This window comes from Diplodia corticola (assembly GCF_001883845.1).
Source record: "Diplodia corticola strain CBS 112549 chromosome Unknown scaffold18, whole genome shotgun sequence".
NCBI classification, from domain to species: domain Eukaryota; kingdom Fungi; phylum Ascomycota; class Dothideomycetes; order Botryosphaeriales; family Botryosphaeriaceae; genus Diplodia; species Diplodia corticola.
The window spans coordinates 208,611-226,077 of record NW_017971497.1 but is presented as its reverse complement, the minus strand read 5'-3'; the positions used below and the strand labels follow the sequence as shown (position 1 = coordinate 226,077).

Below are 17,467 nucleotides of genomic sequence, written 5' to 3'. Positions count from 1 at the left end.
GCTCGTCTATGCATTACGCAGGCTCGGATGGGACCGAGGCGTGTTACGGAATGGTGCGCAATCGATCCACGCGCGCATGCGTATACACAGAGCCGCAAGGCTGAACGACTGCTACTTTGAGCACCGATTGGACCGTCAGTCTACTTCGACCCTGCGAGTGGTTCATATCTCGTCATCCCCATGATTCTAAAACCGGGTCTTTCTTGTGCGACGCACGGCAAGCTCAACTCATGCGCAAATGCTTCGTTGCTGCCTTGAGGGCGTGAGCAATCGTCCACTTCGTAGTCCAGCTCGCGCAGTACCATCGCCTTCATAGTCGCTTCGTTCTTCTGCCTGCGAATCCCACTGTTCGGCGCGCTTGTTTTGCGCACTACATGATGAGCTGACGAGCTGGCAGGGCACGGCGAAGCCGAGGCACCTGGTTCCGCTTACTCAGCTTCCAGACCATTCCAGACTCAGGTGAGAGCTTGGCGGGAGCTCGAGGAAAGTGAATACAAATCTGACCGAATGAGTTGAATGGGCGGCAAGAGTATTCTGATAGCTGGTGGTGACGAGCGCCATGCTATTGATGGCCGTATTTGTCCACAAAATTCCACCGCCCATATTTGAGCGTGCTTCCTCTACCAAGCCTCCAACGTCGGCGGAAGACAAAAGAAGGAAAGAAGACGTATCCAGTGCCACAATGAACCGGAAGCAAGTGTACGAAAAAGGCTGAGACAACCTAATCTCCGACGGTTGCACAAGAGCAAGAGCTTTGGCGAATTGTTTTGCGGAATGGCCCCTTGCCATCGTGGACATGCATTTGTCCCCTGTCAATCGGCTGCGCTTCGTAACAGGGCACCCTGGCCTGGCGGTGAGGCGCGACGAGCTGTCGTGCGTATCCCTCATTCACCCACTGACGCTACCTCTCCGAAGAGGTTTGCTTGACCTTTCTCGAACCGAAATCCTACTCGTGCTCCACAAAATAGTACATGCATGTACGCATCGTGTGAGGGAACATTCGTACCGCACGCACATGCGTCTAGTCTGGATGTTATGTCCGAGATGTTACACAGCCTCCGAGAACGACATGAGGTTGAGACAGCGTCTGCTAGAGGTAGAGAGATGCTCCGAGGTCGAATATACCCCCATCGTGGAGGGGTTGAAAGAAGTACAGGGGAGATTGTTGACAAACAAGAGATGCGCAAAGAAGTAGCGAAAGATCTTCCAGATCTATTTTCTCAGACGTCCCTGAACAGACATACCCTCCCCATGTAGGCCAACCCTTTACCAACAATGCACGGTGATACTTTGCAACGTGCGGCTGAAGAGGCAATTGAAGGAGCGGTAGTGATGGCCCCAGAGCTCAGACTGATTGAATAACGGATAGGGAACCGCCTTTCTGATATCGTGCGGACATGCCAAACCGAAGTCTATCAGCAGATTCAGACCATCCCGGACTCCGAAGGACAGGGACGCCCACACCTTGTTGAGCCTTCGAATCCGCTGAACCTGACGAACGCTATCCCGAGCCACGTAACGGAAGCTGGCAAAGCACAAGGCCAGATAGAATGAAAACGCAGGTCCCAACGGTAAGTGAATGGAGAGCCAAAAGCGCTGATTAGGTAAGCTTTTTTTTTTGTTTAGCGAGCCCAGGATCCACGCAAAAAAATATCCAAAAAAGGTGGAGAACACAAAACGTACAACAGCCGGGATTCCCCAATGGTCACCCACTTGAGTACTAATCGGCCGGTTCGCAGCTTGAGTACGGCTGAGCGGACGGGAAGCCCTATATTCTGCGACCTATGGTCGTACGTGGAAGAAGTAGTTGCAAACAGAGGTAATGACTACAAGTCAACAGGCTGTTGACTGCCGCTCAACCGCAAGTGACGACCCAATAACGGCGATGGTATGATGTCAAGTGAGACAATGTCGGTTTCCGAAGATGACAGACTGACTCGGGTTATCATGAGTCAGTGAATACTTACCAGAGCTTCGAGACCATAGCATGCTACAGCACACGATGTTGTGGTAGTGGCTGAAACTCGCTATGTGCTTTTTGGCGATCATCCGCCTCACAAGTCGGCCATTCTGTCGCCTACCTCGTATTCGAGTCGAGTCACAAGCCTTCATAAGTCATGTTTATCGCTATCGTGGCTGTCAGTCACTCTACAGGTCCAATGCGAACTTGGCGTGTGTTGGGTTGCGTCAGCTCTGTAGTCATTGTGGGGGCTGGAATACCGACAACAACACGACCACTCCGAACTCGCCCACCGCTATCTGAAACAGCCCCCACCCAAAGACGTGCAGTATATAAAACCCCGAGCGTTGCCTCTTCCTTCCACACCCTTTGGCCCAATTCGCCGAGCAGCATCTCAACAGCCCCTTCAAGACGGAATCGCCAAGTCGGCAGAATCCCGTCAAAATGGCAGAACCTGCATTGGACCTGGAGCTGAGGAAAGCATATGGGAACTTGGGAGACTTCGAAACCTCGACATTCCAATTTGCTCGCTCGGACGGAATCACCGCTGATGCGGCAAACATTTACCCGCAACACGTTGACAGATTATTTCCGCTTGAACACGTTTCCCAGTGGGCGGAAACGAAGAGAGCAGAAATGGAAGCTGCCAGAGCTCAGATGCCCAAGCCTGGAGATGATGAGACACCCGAGGGTGCTTACAACCCCATCATCGACCGCCATGAGATTCGGATTCTGGAGCTCCTTCCGGGCCACTTCAGCGACAAGCTCAAGGGCGCACTGCACCACTGTTCGGTTGAGTTCGAATTTGATGTCGAATCTGATGAGAGGCCGTACGACGTACGCTACTTCCGCACAAGACATGGCCTCTCCATGGAGGACCTGACCCAGCCCGTATGGTACACGGCACTGAGCTACACCTGGGGGGTGCCCAATCCCAGCACAGACAGCGTCATTGAATGCGACGGTTTCGAACTCAAAATCACCCATTCCCTGGACGTAGCGCTTCGGCATTTCCGCCAGACCGACGATTCAATCAACCTGTGGATCGACCAAATCTGCATCGATCAGAGCAACCAAAGGGAGAAGGAACAGCAGATTCCACTCATGTCCAAGATATACAGGCATGCAGTCAATACGGTTGTCTGGCTGGGCGAGGCAAGTGAAGGATCGGACAACGCATTCGAGCTGCTTAAATTCATCGGCACTGTGTTCCAGATGACGGTGGACGCACCTCCACCCCAGGATTTCGAACGCCTGTTCCTGCCCAGCGCACACGATGGCGCCTGGAAACATCTCTGGGATCTCGTCAACCGGCCGTGGTTCAACCGACTCTGGATCGTCCAAGAATGCATCCTCTCGGACAATCTGTGGGTCGTGTGCGGCGACACCACCGTCTACTGGGAAGAACTCACCAACGGCTTCAGTAACCTCGTGCGTAGCGGTCTGGCAGACTGGCTGCAGAGCGAGCACGGCCAGGCAGGACCAGACAGCCAGACGCGGGGATGGGATTCCATGCACATGCTGGGCGAGGAGCGGACGCACTACCACAGCTTCCAACAAACCCCCTCCCTCTTCGGCCTGCTGTCCCGTACCCGCAACGCGCAGGCCTCGGATCCCCGGGACAAAGTGTACGGCCTCCTGGGCGTCTGCACCGCCACCGGCATCCAAGTCAGCTACGACCCCGCCAACACCGTCGCCGCCGTCTACCACGCCGCCACGCTCGCCTGCCTCGGCGCCGGCCGCGAATATCTCCCCCCCATCCTCTCCTGCGTCGACCACTCCCCGCAGCAGCAGCGGCACGCCGACCTCCCCTCCTGGGTCCCCGACTGGAGCCTCCCCCGCCAGACGAGCCCGCTCGGCCTCTCCACCAGCTCCAACGCCATCTACCGCGCCGGCGGCCGCTCCCCCACCCCGCACCCCCTCTTCTCCCTCGTCACCCCCACCGCCAAACCCGCCCTCCGCCTCCCCGGCAAGATCTTCCACCCCATCACCGCCCTCACGCCCCCCTGCGACAACCCCGACATCTCCGCCATCTCCCCCTCCACCGCCAACGCCCACTTCCTCCCCTGGATCGCCCTCGCCCTCGCCCACTGCCACCCGTACCCCGCCCCGCCCCCCTCCTCCTCCGGCACCACCCCCACCACCCCCACCAGCACCTTCACCGCCTTCCACACCACCCTCGTCGCCGGCTCCACCTCCCCCTCCTCCGGCCAGACACTACACACCCGCGCCCCCGCCGCCGCCTTCGCCGAAACCTTCAGCCTCCTCCTCGACGCCACCACCGGCCGCTCGCCCACCTTCCCCGACCAGACGTACAGCGCGCGGCAGCGGCGTCCCTTGGGAAAGGGCAGGCTGGAGCTGGCGCACCTGCGCGGCGAGCGCGCGCCGGGCAAGACGTGCAGGGAGGCGGCGGCGGCGGTGCGGAGGGCGGTGAGGGGGCGGAGGCTGGCGGCGCTGGGGGAGGGGGAGGGGTGGATGGGGTTGTGTCCTGGGGGCGCGAGGGTGGGGGATAGGGTCGTGGTTGTGGAGGGGGTGGGGGTGCCGTTTGTGGTTAGGGAGGTGGAAGGCGAGGAGGGGGAGGAGGAGGAGGAAGGAGGGGAGGGGCGGGGGGAGAGGAGGTGGAGGCTCGTTGGGGAGTGTTATGTGCATGGGATTATGGATGGGGAGGTGATGGGTATGGAAGGGGTGCCGAGGGTGGATGTTGTGTTGGTGTGAAGGATGCCGCTGCGGGCGGTCTGCCTTGGGTAGTGCGCGCGGCGGCAGGGACGGATGTGCTGGGGATATCGAGTTACTCGACTGGATGAGAACACGTGCGTGTCGGTTTGGTCACGGCTGGTGAAGAGTCTCTGCATCGGCTCTAAAGGTGCGCCGTGAGGGAGTGCTTCATCGAGTCATCCCATATACCCAGAGTACTGAGGCAGCTCTAATCACCATGAATATCGGGCTTGTCAAATGGGACATGATCGACTGAAAAATGCCTAATTGCCTGGTCTATTGTACATACATGTTGACACATCTCCGTGAGAGGCGAGAAGAAGCAAGTCCCCAAAGGGGGGATCCATGCAAGTCAGCGCTGTGGCGGAGCAGAGTCCAGCCCTTCAGCTGTGTTGTGTGGCCAGGCTACTCGCATTAGGACGCAGATCAGCACATTTTACCTTCTTGGCTGGATGATGGACGTGGCTCAAGAGGTTCGGAGAGTAGCGCGAAAAGTAGGCCTGACGTGAGATGCGGGGTTCGTGCGGCTCGGACCGCTGGGATCATGGTCCAACGGCTGCCCAAAGATAACGTAGAGGACCCTCACATCATCTTGGCTTTCCAGGCTCGCGGGAATCCGATCTCCATGTCAGAACCTTGCCAAGGATTGCGACCGGGCTCTGCCTTGCAACAGCGGCCACGGCTGTCGGGGCACGCGTGCGGGGTCTCAAACTTAACCAGCCAACACTGAGGGTGGTACAGACGACGGTTGGTCAGATGGCCCCGCTCGACCTGTGAAACGGTTCCACGACGTGTCTTAAAAACGTGGCAGAGCTCCGATTCGGGCTCCAGAAATAGCTCGCTCTTACGGCAGAAAGTGATGTGAGATCCAAAAGCTGAAGACCAGGCTCCAGCCTCGACCTTTGAAACGGCACAGCTCTCAGCTATCAACACCGCCATCTGCCGATGCAGACTACCATTTGGGACCAAGTTGTTGTTCGGTTGAATGCATGGCAGCCTGGTAGTCATGTGGAGGGCTGAGCTGCAATGCCACCACACCAACCCGTCTGTGCTGCAACAACATATTGTACCGCATGTCAGTAACCGACAGGCTGGATACCGGAGGCGTAAATGTTGAGCATCGTGCTGCGCTCCCGATGCCGAGCTGCTGAACCGGGAGAGGAGCCGAGTGCCAGCCGCCGGCCCCTTTACCAGCCCGTCCCGTTTCAGCCCGGCTGAGGCTGAGCCGTGAAACATCGGGGCGATCGTGGGGGGATCCGATACGTTGGAAGACGGTTCAACTCCCCAACGAAAGGATGAATGGGGCAAGGGATTTGTTGGTGTAGCTCTGTGTACCTGCAGCGGTTAGCACGCTGGCCGTAAGTTGTGATGATAGGCCCAGGCAAACGACCGTTGGAGTTTCGCGGTCAACCAGGGCTAGCTCACGTAATAGTGCGCGAACATGCATGTACTCTGGCTCATGGAAGGTACATTGGCGGTCTACAGCTGCCAAGCAGCCAAGACACGATGCCGACATGTCGAGGGCGTGCCACGACCTTATCCGTTGGCCCTCAAATGTGACACAGAAGTGGGCTAACAAGAACCTGAAGCATCTTGGAAGACGGCGCCTGGCTCAGATATAAAGTCAAGCTCGCTAGGGCCGAAGCTCCAAGCGTAGCCTCAGCAAAAGCTCACGAACAACACTTACCGCGCCTCTAGCACGTGCCACGATGATTGAGTCTCAGGCAGTCCCGCATGCTCCCCCGATGGCGGAAGAGGACAAAGAAGCTTCTGAGCACGTTCTCCGGGCGGCCACAACTGCACCGTTGGCCTCTTCCAACTCTCACCAGGCTGGAAGTGCACGAGGCTGGTTCAGGAGAGATGTCATTGCCTTCTTCCTCCTTGGACACACGGTCAGTATACCTGAATCTTAGTCCTTCTTGATCCAGTGTTTCTAACTTCCTCCTCCAGATGGCTCTTCCGATGACTATACTCTCGACTGCAGCACACTCCATGTTCGGGGGATTCACAGGAGTTTTCATGATCGTTGTCTCGCTCTCCGTCATCGCAACCGCATTCCCAACGCCGCCAATCCTCCGCTTCATCCCCCACTGGCTCAGAGTCGCCCTCATCTTCGTGGGTAGCTGCCTTAGCTTCTATTTCTCTACCCTGGGCGAGCCGAAGATCCCTCCCGGCCAAATCAGCGGAACATCCATGGCAGCAACCGTCCACGCCTTCGCCACTTGCGCTTTCCACGAGACCTCGGCATACTTTGACCCCAGGACTCACGCAGCATTCAGCACCGGTTCCAGTAAGACCCTTCCATCCTGCCTCTTCATGCGGAGCACTGACACTACCCTTTCCACAGGCTCGGCCGTCCTCGTCGGCCCAGCTCTCTACATCGGCCTGATGCAAGCCTACGACGGCAAATGGCGCACAGTCCTCCTCGTGTGCCTCTGCGTCGCGCCCCTCTTTCCCATGGTATGGTGGGGCCTCGTCCCAGCCCAAGGCCGCCGCGCCGCCGAAGAGGGTCGGCGCGCAGCACGATCCAAGAGAAGACGAACATCCACAGGCACCTCGACACCCGTCGAAGATCCCGAGAAAGACGCCGGTGTCACCCAGACGACGCCTCCCACCGCGACCAGCACAAGCGGCTTCGGCCCCGAGCGCACACGGACCGGTCTCTTCTTCAAATGCCTCTTGCCGAAGTACGTCGTGCCGCAAGCCATCACGGTGCTGCTGGGCCTCGTCGCACTGTTCGGGCTGGCGCCGGTGTTTATGTATCTGTACAGCTTCGACAAGGTGCCGATGGGGGAGCTGCAGTTTCAGTTGTGCTGTACGTGCCGCGCACCCCCCCTCCCCACCCCTGGTGTGACGAGATGCTGACCAAAACACGCCGTAGACCTCACCTACGCGTTCGCCGCCTTCCTCGCCTCCACCTTCACGCCCTCGATCCCCCTCTGGGCCCTCAGCGTTGGCCAAGCGCTCCTCCTCGTCCTTTCCCTCGTCAACATAACGCATCCCTTCTTCACCTACTACGGCGTGTGGATCATGATCATCTTCCTGCACGGCGCCTTCGTCGGGGCCGCGGTCAGGAACACGAGTCGGAAAATCGACGGCGACTTCAGGCGCAGGGGGGAGCCGGAGGCGGTGCGCGCGTGGGCGGTGAGCTATGGCGGTGGGCTGGGGAACGTGGTGGGGGATTTTCTCGGGGGTGCGTGCGCCATCATGGTGCAGAGGTTGGTGTTTTTGTGGATGAAGGCCGGGGGCAGGATTCCGCCTGCGACGTAAGGGGGGGATTCTCAAAATATAGCATGAGTACTGGGTGGTCGCTGGGCAAGTGCGGCGCGCGGGGGTTCTGATTGGCTCACATTCCACAAACTATTACTACCTACCAGTGCATGCAGTCCAAGTCATCTTTCGAGTGACCAAAAAACCAATCAATCAATCAAACCAGCACCACCATCCCCTGCGCATTCTTCCCCGCCCCCAGCCCCCCCACCTCAAAATGCTGCACCATCCTCCCCTTCCCCCTCCCCCCCGAAACATCCAACACCGCCACCGCCGCCCCCGTCGTCCCATTCCCGGGCGACAGCGCGTACACGAACCCCCCCGCCGCCTTCAAGTCCGTCAGTCCCGGATCGGCATCATCCAGCGGGCCGCCGCCCAGCTCCAGCACCGACACGACGCTCGCATCCTCCACGCTCATCTCCACCACGCGATTCACCCCCGCGTCGGCCACGAACGCGGTGCCCGTCGCCGCCGACACCGTCGCCCAGCACGTCGCCTTCTGCCCCTCGATCGCGCCCCTCGCCACCAGCCGCGCCTCGCCGCTTTGCCCGTCCACCGCCAGCACCGCCGCCCCGAACGACGGGTCCGTCACGAAGACGTCCGCCGTCCCGGGGACGTCGGCCGCGCCGAACAGCAGCGCCGTGCCGGACGGCGAGCTGCGCGTGTCCTCGGTCGCGAGCCTTGCCGCAGCGTTACCGTCGCTGCGTTCCACCGCGAAGACGGAGAAAAACCCAGTGTTGTTGCCCGCGGCGGGATCGCCCTTGACGGTCGTGTACAGCCCGGACCCGTCCGCGGAGAAGAAGGCGTGCGACACGGTGTTGGCGGGGCCGGCGGGCGGCGTGGTCTGGCCGAGGTCGAAGGGGCGCAGCGCGTCGCCGCCGCCGGCGTCGAGCCCCGTCGCGGGCGAGAACCGCGCGCACGAGATGCCGGCGCGCGCGCCGGTGGTGCCGACGCAGGCGAGGCGGTGCTGGGCGGAGACGGCGACGGTGGTGGGGAAGTCGCCGGGGATGGGGGCGGGGTGGCCGATGGGGGTGAGGTGGGTGGGGTCGGAGGGCGAGATGGAGAGCATGCTGAGGGTGTTGGAGCCGGGGTTGACGGCGAAGAGGTGCTGTGGGGTGGTGGTGAGGTTTCAGTTTTGGGGGTGGATGGGGGGGGGAGGATGGTGGGGGTGTGGGACGTACGTTGCCGGCGATTGCTAGGGAGGATTGGGATAGCAGTGCGTCTGGAGCTGCGGTCGCGTTGGTCATCCCGTTGATGGCGTTGGACCCTGCGCCGCCGGTGAGGGTTACGGTTCCGCCCATGAGAGTGCCGTCGGCTGCGATGGGAACTGCGACTACTGCATTCTCGGCGTCGTTGGTGAGGAAATAGATTGCTCGTCCGGTTGTGGGTTGCCACTGTCGCGGGTGGGGATTCGGTGCACCTGCAGCGAGAGTGCCCAAGAGAAGAACGTCTCGGAGTAGAGTGAACATGATGGTGGTAGATCGAGGTGGAGAGAATGGGACAGCGGTAAGTAAATCGGCTTGTCTGCAAGAGGGTGTATTGGTTATTGAGAGCACGTCCTTCGCGTCTTTTATAACACGAAGGCATCTAATCTTACATTGAGGAAGCAAGTGCTGTCAAATGGGGCTGTAACTTTGCTGCAGCCTCCCAGTGCCGTTGTCCGAACAATGTCCCCCTGCGGAGGGTTGATTATTCGATCGAGATTTCCTAATTGAGCCAAGTTCATCCTCCGCATGGGTTGAGAGAGACGCTAAGGATTGATCAGCATCCGACTATCCCCAAAAGGGTATCATTTGATCAGTGAGCAGGCGGACGCCAGTACGGAACGCGGGATGTGTCAGACCCACATGTGAACCGGACGCGACAGATGTCGTTGATGGGATAAGCAGAATCCGTGGCGTTCAGCTGTGAGATCTCATCATCCAATCATTTGTTGGCCATCCTCGGCCCCAGCCGCACGCGAACTTACATTAGTGAGACATCACCGCACATTCCCTCAACACATTTCATCATCCTTACTGCTTTAGCTGTCTCCAAGGAACGCTCAAGGATCCGACCAAAATAATCAGAGTTCTTTTTTAGACGTGTCGTGTACCCCCGTAGCCTTTGTACGTCGACCCAGCTCGAACCACATAGAGCTCCAGGCAAAAAGGATATCACCGACGGACCGTGTTTTCTTTTCTTACGGGGACTTACTCCGACCAAGTTCTCCAATGAAACTCAAATGGCTTCCGCATCGACACGGTGCACGAGGTGGGTACTTTTGAATCCAGGATCGGCCGCACTCTACCCTATTTGGGGAAAAGGATCATCATCGGTTGCTGTCGTACTCCTACTCTACTGTGTGTCAGCCAATTCTAAGTCCCTATACCAGAGTCTGAGGACCAAAAAGCAACACCTGAGGCATCCTTGTCAAAGCGCCGAGAGCAAGTCCGGAGGGCGCAACGGTACGTCCATAAATGAGTTGCCCCTGGCCGGAGTGCTGACACCGATTCTCCATGTCAGGACTCATCGTGAGCGGAAGGAAGCCTATACCAAAGCCTTGGAGATGGAGGTTCTTCAGCTACGAACCAACGAAGCAAACTTGATGCAAGAGACCAAGAGGCTTTACGCTGGCATCGAGAGGCTAAAGGAAACATTGGCCCTGCATGGGATCCCGGAACCATGGCCGGATTCACACGACGTAGCCTTTTGTTCCTCGGCCGCCGAGGACTCGTCAGATAATGCTGTCGTCACCATCGAAGGCTTACGCACCGAACGTAATATCCGCGTGCGGAAAGCGACCTCGTCTCCATCAACGGCAGCTCCCACGCTACACAGCCAAAGCCACAAGGCCATCCGACATGAAGTTGGCCATGTGCGGAGCGACAAGAAAAATCATCGGCGTAGGTGCTGGATGTTCCATACACAACTTCTGGCTGACATATCTGCTCCCAGCCAGCACGGATGCTTCCGGTGATCACGACGATAGAAGTCCCTCTGGACGAAATTCAACCAGCATGAGAGACCTTGACCTACCGAGCCTCGGAATTGAATTCGTACTGACGTGAGCGCCCCGCCGAGCCCCACTGACGCTCGCAAGAGCTGACCACCCCGGAAAACAGCCTCGAAAGCCCTTGTCTACCACACATGGAGGACAGCGTGCACAATTGCTCCGCACCTCCCGGCCACGCCCTGACAGCTTCCGCGCCTTTGCTCTTCAGAGCTCCTTCCGGGCCAGTTGTAGAAACCAGTGGATCCTCGCGATGGAACGTACCCAACGTGGGCTTGGATCGCCTTTTGGATCTCTCTTCACACTTGAGGTTGGAGGAGGAGATAACGCCGGTGCAAGCTTGGAATTATATCAGCCGCCATCCCTCATTCAGCGGGCTTGGGTTGCAACGGCTACGAGAGTTGACAAGCAGGTTGCTGAAGCACGTGGAGTGCCATGGGTGAGTTCCAATCAGTCATCTTCCCGCGCTGGAGCTGAACGTTGTTATAGGTTTGGCGCAGTAATCGAGCTGGCTACATGTGAGGGCTTGGTACATGAAGCGATGGTGGCCGGACGCTATTCTTGAGCGGCTTCGGATCGCCTCGGCTACGCCATAGTTTCTCGAGTAGCGTGATTGATTGCTGCGCATATTGACGAGAGACAGTTTGTTGATGGCAGACAAGAATCGGATGATTGTCAGAGCAATGCGGTTGAGCGGCAGTCAACAGGCAGTTAACCTGCAGTCATTAGTTTTGTTTGCAACTTTCCTTTGCACGTACGACCATAGGTCGCAGAATATAGGGCTTCCCGTCCGCTCAGCCGTACTCAAGCTGCGAACCGGCCGATTAGTACTCAAGTGGGTGACCATTGGGGAATCCCGGCTGTTGTACGTCTTTTTTTTTTTTTTTTTTGCACCCCACACCTCGGCTCGCACGGACGAGGCGACACCACAGGTATTGCATCAATAAAAGTAAAATCATGGCGATGTACGATACGCACAACAGTCTGGAGGCTTATGTGCTCGCTCGGAAGCTTTTGCATACTTACACTGCATGAGCTTACTGAACCCGGTTTAGTAGCTTCGATGGTGGAAGGATCCGCGGTGCATGCTGGCTGGACCAAGGCGCCTTTCCCCGAAGGAGTTGAGGAAATGGGAGACGGAACGGATCATTTGAAAGAAGCTTTGGCCGCATGTCGAAGCCTGGATGGCGAGGGCGGACGGGAAGTACCAGCAGGCGAAGCAGAGGGTGCCGCAGAGCATGAACCAGGGGATTCGCCAAGCACGCATTGCGCGCGCGAAGACGAAGGCGAACCAGTGGTAGGTCTTGGACTGTACTTGGCGTGAGCTCTGTGGGTATTTCCTCTCTCGGCGCATTTCATGGATATACCTTCTTTCCTCCTCACGCGTCTCGAAGATGTCCCGGTTCTGTAAGTAGAGAGGCTGAAGCTGGTCGATGACGCCCTTTCCCCCTTTCCGTCACCATCTCGGCCACGCCCTGGGCAAAATCTTTGTGACGATACCATTATGCCGAATATTGTCCATACTATCACTGCTGCCGGCTGGTGGAACTGACGTGTCTCTCGGAAGATGTCCCGTCTGCTTTGTCGAGGGACGAGGAGTGCGGTGACGTCTCACTTGGCGCAGAGCGGGAAGATCCCAGTGAGCCGCGATTCAGGTATCAGGGGGTAGCTGCTGAGGCTGGCGATGGACATGAAGAAAAGGCGTTTGTTGAAGCGGTCGGGGACTGTTGTGGACGGAAAGGTCAGTACTTGGTAGAGAATCTCGCACGGTATACTTGGGATGCAGGATTTTGGGAGCAAAGGGTTACGTACGTACATACGCCCCTTCTGCGGTAAGCGTCTTGCCTACGTCGGAGCTGCCGTCGAGAAAGATTACGATACCTTGTCCTGTAGGTGGATGCCGAAGGAGTCGAGCTCGGAGTGCTGCGAAAGGTATCTGTCGCCCGCCATGCAGACCAGCGTTGCGTTCGTCTGGCTTCAAGGCGTTTCATCTCGCCATTTGTCGGTACTGTGGGATGCGTCCGAGAGTTAGGCCAGAAAGGAAGCTGGCTTGGAGCGGCCTCACCGTTTGTCAGACGTGGCGTTCAAAGGCATGTTGAGTATGTGCATGACAGTCTGGTGTCGTTGAGGTCCGATGCCGACAGCTGCGAGAGCTCATGAAAGCGCCTTGCCGCATCCGCAAGTACGTGGTCGGTAGCGCAGGTGAGAGTGAGATGCACCACTGCAACTGCGAGCGGAACGTGGGTAGTGGTGCGCTTGCCGGGAGCTGAGTGCGCCGTCGCAACAAACCGTGACAGAACCTTTGCGCAGCGCGGCAGCTTGACATCAGTGAAACGCCCAGAGGTCTTGGTGAGACGCATCGCAGACTACAATCTCACCTGAGAGGCAGAAGCTGCTGACTCTTCTTCCTCGAGCTGCGCCTCGAGGGCACGAGCGTCAACGAAAAAGATTTTGGCTGTTGGCCATCAAAAATTGTCCCAGGTGTAAGCCCCGAAGAGATTACATACCCGTCAACAACCGCGCTGTGCAATGCGGCGTGCCGAGTAGACTGCTATCTTGTTGATCATAGCAAGCCCCAAGAAGGTCTGTAAAAAGTATTAGCGAAGGTCATTTTTGAAGGTGGAAGCGGGTGGGACTCACAAGTATGGCGAGAGAAAATCGAGGTCGAGGAGGAAGAGCTGCTTAAGTAGTTTTTGGGCGGGCGAGGCTGCGCGGCGAGCACGGGACCAGGGTGTCTGTGCGCCAGTGCTGCCCCGGCAATGGCGACTGGAAGATGGGAAGGCGCGTGTGCATTGGAGGCAAGACGCAGCCCGCTGTGGGTGCTGGAACGGGTAGCTGCACCTGCCCAAACGGGCCACACTGCGATCAGCCGGTGGCAATGCTGCATCCTCACCTTCCATAACCAGGTGAGGCAGGACCTACTCTCGCGTCCATATTATCCAAAGGCAGGAGCAAACGCGGTTTGCGCAGGTAGGGTCCACAGACCGGGCACGCATTTGACTCATGCTCCGTGGAGCATCCCGAGCGGCAGGAAGCTCCCGGCACTTGGAAGGTTCCTGCTCTGTGTGTGGAATTACATCATTGACGCCATCTGAGTTTGGGGGGGCCCTTCCCGTCACTGACTCTGCGACCACCGGCCAGGCCAATCTGGAACCTGGCTACTATTCTGGCTCCCCACACAGAGTACCATCATCATCGGGGCCTAAGAAAACACCCGTCATTCCATTATGAACTCCTTCCACGTTTTCCCGGGCGGACAAGAATTGTTAAACGCATCTTTGAAAACCTTGCCCAGCCCAACTCGCCGCGCAAAGCCCATGCTGTACTCGATGAGCAGCACGAAATACAGATCCCACTCGGAATGCTCTTCCTTCCTCGGGACGTAGTAGCTCCACGTGTAGTTTTGCTCTTCCTGTGTGAAGCCCTTCGCCTCCGAGATGGCAATGAACTCCAGCTCCGAACCCCTTCCTTCCAGCCTGCTGTCAGCCCATGCTTCGTCGAGCTTGATCGTGCCGCACCAGTCGCCCGTGTAATCAGCAATATCGTACCTACGGAGCTGCGGCTGGCCGTCGCCCGGCGGCCCCGCGTCGGGTCCCGTGTCAAACGCATCTCGCGGCAGCAGTCGGAGCCAGGCCGACCACGTCCAAAACTGTAGATACCGCTGATCGGGGAAGACCTGGTCTGGCTGTGCGCCGGGCTCCGCGACGCTGTTGCAGTAAGGGTACTCGGGCAGCGTTTTTTCGTGGCGCTTGCGGGTCAAAGCCGAGATATCGTTCGAGACGGTCCTGCCGTAGCTGTCGTAACAAGCGTCGTTGGGACTCAAGTTGGGCTTTTTGTAGCCCTGCCATTGGGGTTGAGATTTCTGGTGCTCATCTGCCGCTCTTGTGCCGTCCCATACTGCCCGAAGCGCACCATGTCCGTCTCGGATGTACCAGTTGATCCAAGTGTGATGCATGAGCCACTGGTGGACGTTGTCCAGACAGTGTTCGATGGCGGGTATGGTGTATCTGATCGCTGCTGCTCCAGATTCACAGGGTATCCAGCCGCACCACGACCACGTAGGGAACTGAATCGGACCGTAGTCTGCGTCGTCTTCTTTGTCTTTCTTTTTTCGGAGCCTCACAGGGCCGTCGGCCTCCCACAGAAGAGCCAGGTCAAAATGCGAGCTGGGCAGGCCGAAGACGAATGGGGATCCCATTTTGCCTCCGATAGAGTTTTCTAGGCCACTAAAGGCAGCGAGTATGTCTTTGGGACGTCCCAACGTTCGTCTTGTGTACATCTCGACGCAAGCCACGTATACACGCAGCGCGCGGGTGCCTAGCTCGTCCAGTAGCTGGAGTGGGCTATGGACAAGCTCCAAGGACCAGGCATGTTGGGGACACTCTGCGATGATGTCCTCAGACATGGCTGTGCTGTGACACTGGAAGTAGATGCGGCTGCCAGTAAAAATGAGGCACCGCCTGGATAAGAGGCGCTCCTGGAAGGTCCACGCACGTGTATTCCATGTCGATTCTTCGATGTAAGTTTCGGCCAGATGGGATACCATGAGCCGAACCCCAGGAGCACAAGTTTCGTCATACTGCCGGATGACACGCTCGGGATGAATGCCCTTCAGGCCGTCCAGGGGCCCATTGCCGTCTGCCGCGCAGATTGTAAGGTGTGCATTGCCATACACAAGGTCCATGACTTTGGAATTGTGTTGCCACGATCTTGGGCTGTCTTGTACAATGCACAGCGAGTCCACCCACAGGTATCGCTCTCCCAAGCTTCGTACGAGTTGAATGGCATCCCTGATCACGTGAGGCAGTGATCTAAAGGCCTTCTCAAGTCCCCCAGGCTCCTTGTGGTTCGCAATATTCGATAGCTTTGTAGTGTACATGTTTTCGCTGCCCCACATGTAGCTGAGGGCGATATACCGGTCTTCTTTTGGTAATGCGGTGAGACACATTTGGTGCACATCAACGACACCGAAGAACGGCTTCGAGATCATCTCCTGGAACCTGTGGTCCTTCTCGACGCGACAAAGGCCTTGATGGTGCTCGTCGCAGATGCTGAGCCATCTCTTGACAAGCGCATGATTCTTCCCAGCGCTAGGGATATAACGGCCCAGGAAGAAAGCGTCCGATTCCCAAAGGTTTCGTGTGACTGGATCATGGCCTTGCTTCGCTTCTGGCGCGACAAGAACGAGGTAACTGGCCTTGAACACGTTGTCGCTCCATTCGAGGCGCAGACGCCTTGTTCGAGGCCGGCTTTCTAGAATCTTCCCCCCTTCCCGCGTGAACTCACGTCCATCAATCTGCCAGCTTGCAAAGCATGTCTTGGTTCCTTTTTCGGTGCCGGCATCCTGAATGAGATCACTAGCTCGCTCAGGCAGAGATTTAATGACAAGGAGACAAAACGGGCATGTTTTGGACCGGTCAAGTATTTCGCGCGCTTTTCCAAGCACTTGACGACCGGACCCAGGCCCCAGGGCGAACTCGGATTTTGAGGGTTTGCCGTTGGTTCCAGCAAGCGTGGAGCGATATGCTTGCTGGCTGCGATTGGAAGAATGATCGAAGATGACGAACTTCTTCTCGCTCAAGCCGAGCTTCGAGCAGCGAACGCATAGCTCTTTATTTTGGAAAGCATCGGTGTATGGCTTGTGCCTCTGATTGCGAATGTCATCAGGTTGATATGCCGAAGCGGGGGAAGGGCATAGGATACCTTTACGTTGTCCAGGACGATATCAATGACGTCCACAAGGCGTTTCCGTCGATGGCTGGCAAAATCCTGTTCCCAAAAGTTGATCGATGCGCATCATCTTTGATACACAGAGAGCCGGTACCTACGTCTCCGTGCGCCTCCTCAGAGCTTGTTTGGTCCATGTTGTCTACGGTTTGATGTGTAGGCGAGGTGTGAAAGTGGGGTAAGATGTCACGTTGAGAGAAAGTTGAGGCTGACGGCGACAAGCGATTGCAGGGGCGGAAACAGGAAGGTGGAAATCAGCAATAGACGGGGATTCACTTGAAACAAGGCAAGGGTAAGACAGGCTTCGGCGCCAAACAAATGTTCAGATCTCGCAGTAAGCTGCATGGGTAGTCGAATCCTGGATGTGGATCCATACTCGCATTTGCATCTGGATACCTGCTTCAACTCCTCATGAGCAAAGGTCGTTTGGCCTTGCACCTACGTCGGTATACTCGCTTCAACTGCCCACACAAGAAATCGTTGTAGGCCAAATCGCATCGGTGGTGCAGAGGATGGATGCAAGTTTGACTGATCGATAGAATCTAGGCGACTGTCCATCGCTAGACGCGCCGTGACGTGTTGCTTGGGCGCTTTGCGTGCGGTGTTTCATGCAAGACTGAGGCTGAAAACGCCCACTGGTGGTTCGCTCGCGTTTGCGAAGGGATGCGCTGGCTGTTCGGACACGCACGTGAGTGTCGGACCAAGAGGGGGGTTGACTGTGTGCTGCATAAAGATGCGCGGCCAGGAGTCTGCAGAAGTGGGCTTGTTGGCGTTGGAGGGGGTTGCAGCGGGCGCGTGTGAAG

General features: G+C 57.5%; 5 protein-coding genes across 5 annotated transcripts; 3 read left to right on the top strand and 2 right to left on the bottom strand.

Annotated features, from left to right (window-relative positions):
- Positions 1-2,404: 2,404 nt before the first annotated feature.
- Positions 2,405-4,675, top strand: BKCO1_1800072 (heterokaryon incompatibility protein; the record flags this gene model as incomplete). Its single annotated transcript, XM_020271852.1, has 1 exon — positions 2,405-4,675. One exon carries the CDS (start codon positions 2,405-2,407, stop codon positions 4,673-4,675), a length of 2,271 nt encoding a protein of 756 aa, XP_020131563.1.
- Positions 4,676-6,384: 1,709 nt separating this feature from the next.
- BKCO1_1800071 (batten s disease protein cln3) lies at positions 6,385-7,945 on the top strand (the record flags this gene model as incomplete). Its single annotated transcript, XM_020271851.1, has 4 exons — positions 6,385-6,567; positions 6,626-6,965; positions 7,023-7,490; positions 7,557-7,945. The coding sequence occupies 4 exons, from the start codon at positions 6,385-6,387 to the stop codon at positions 7,943-7,945; spliced, it is 1,380 nt and encodes a 459-aa protein (XP_020131564.1).
- A 157-nt stretch (positions 7,946-8,102) lies between these two features.
- BKCO1_1800070 (3-carboxymuconate cyclase protein) lies at positions 8,103-9,414 on the bottom strand (the record flags this gene model as incomplete). The annotated part of the gene is made up of 2 exons (XM_020271850.1): positions 8,103-9,053; positions 9,127-9,414. The coding sequence occupies 2 exons, from the start codon at positions 9,412-9,414 to the stop codon at positions 8,103-8,105; spliced, it is 1,239 nt and encodes a 412-aa protein (XP_020131565.1).
- A 744-nt stretch (positions 9,415-10,158) lies between these two features.
- On the top strand, positions 10,159-12,261 carry BKCO1_1800069 (uncharacterized protein; the record flags this gene model as incomplete). The annotated part of the gene is made up of 7 exons (XM_020271848.1): positions 10,159-10,198; positions 10,320-10,392; positions 10,451-10,830; positions 10,883-10,991; positions 11,050-11,376; positions 11,427-11,455; positions 11,996-12,261. The coding sequence occupies 7 exons, from the start codon at positions 10,159-10,161 to the stop codon at positions 12,259-12,261; spliced, it is 1,224 nt and encodes a 407-aa protein (XP_020131561.1).
- A 1,893-nt stretch (positions 12,262-14,154) lies between these two features.
- BKCO1_1800068 (heterokaryon incompatibility) lies at positions 14,155-16,801 on the bottom strand (the record flags this gene model as incomplete). The annotated part of the gene is made up of 3 exons (XM_020271847.1): positions 14,155-16,584; positions 16,641-16,706; positions 16,766-16,801. 3 exons carry the CDS (start codon positions 16,799-16,801, stop codon positions 14,155-14,157), a joined length of 2,532 nt encoding a protein of 843 aa, XP_020131560.1.
- Positions 16,802-17,467: the final 666 nt, after the last annotated feature.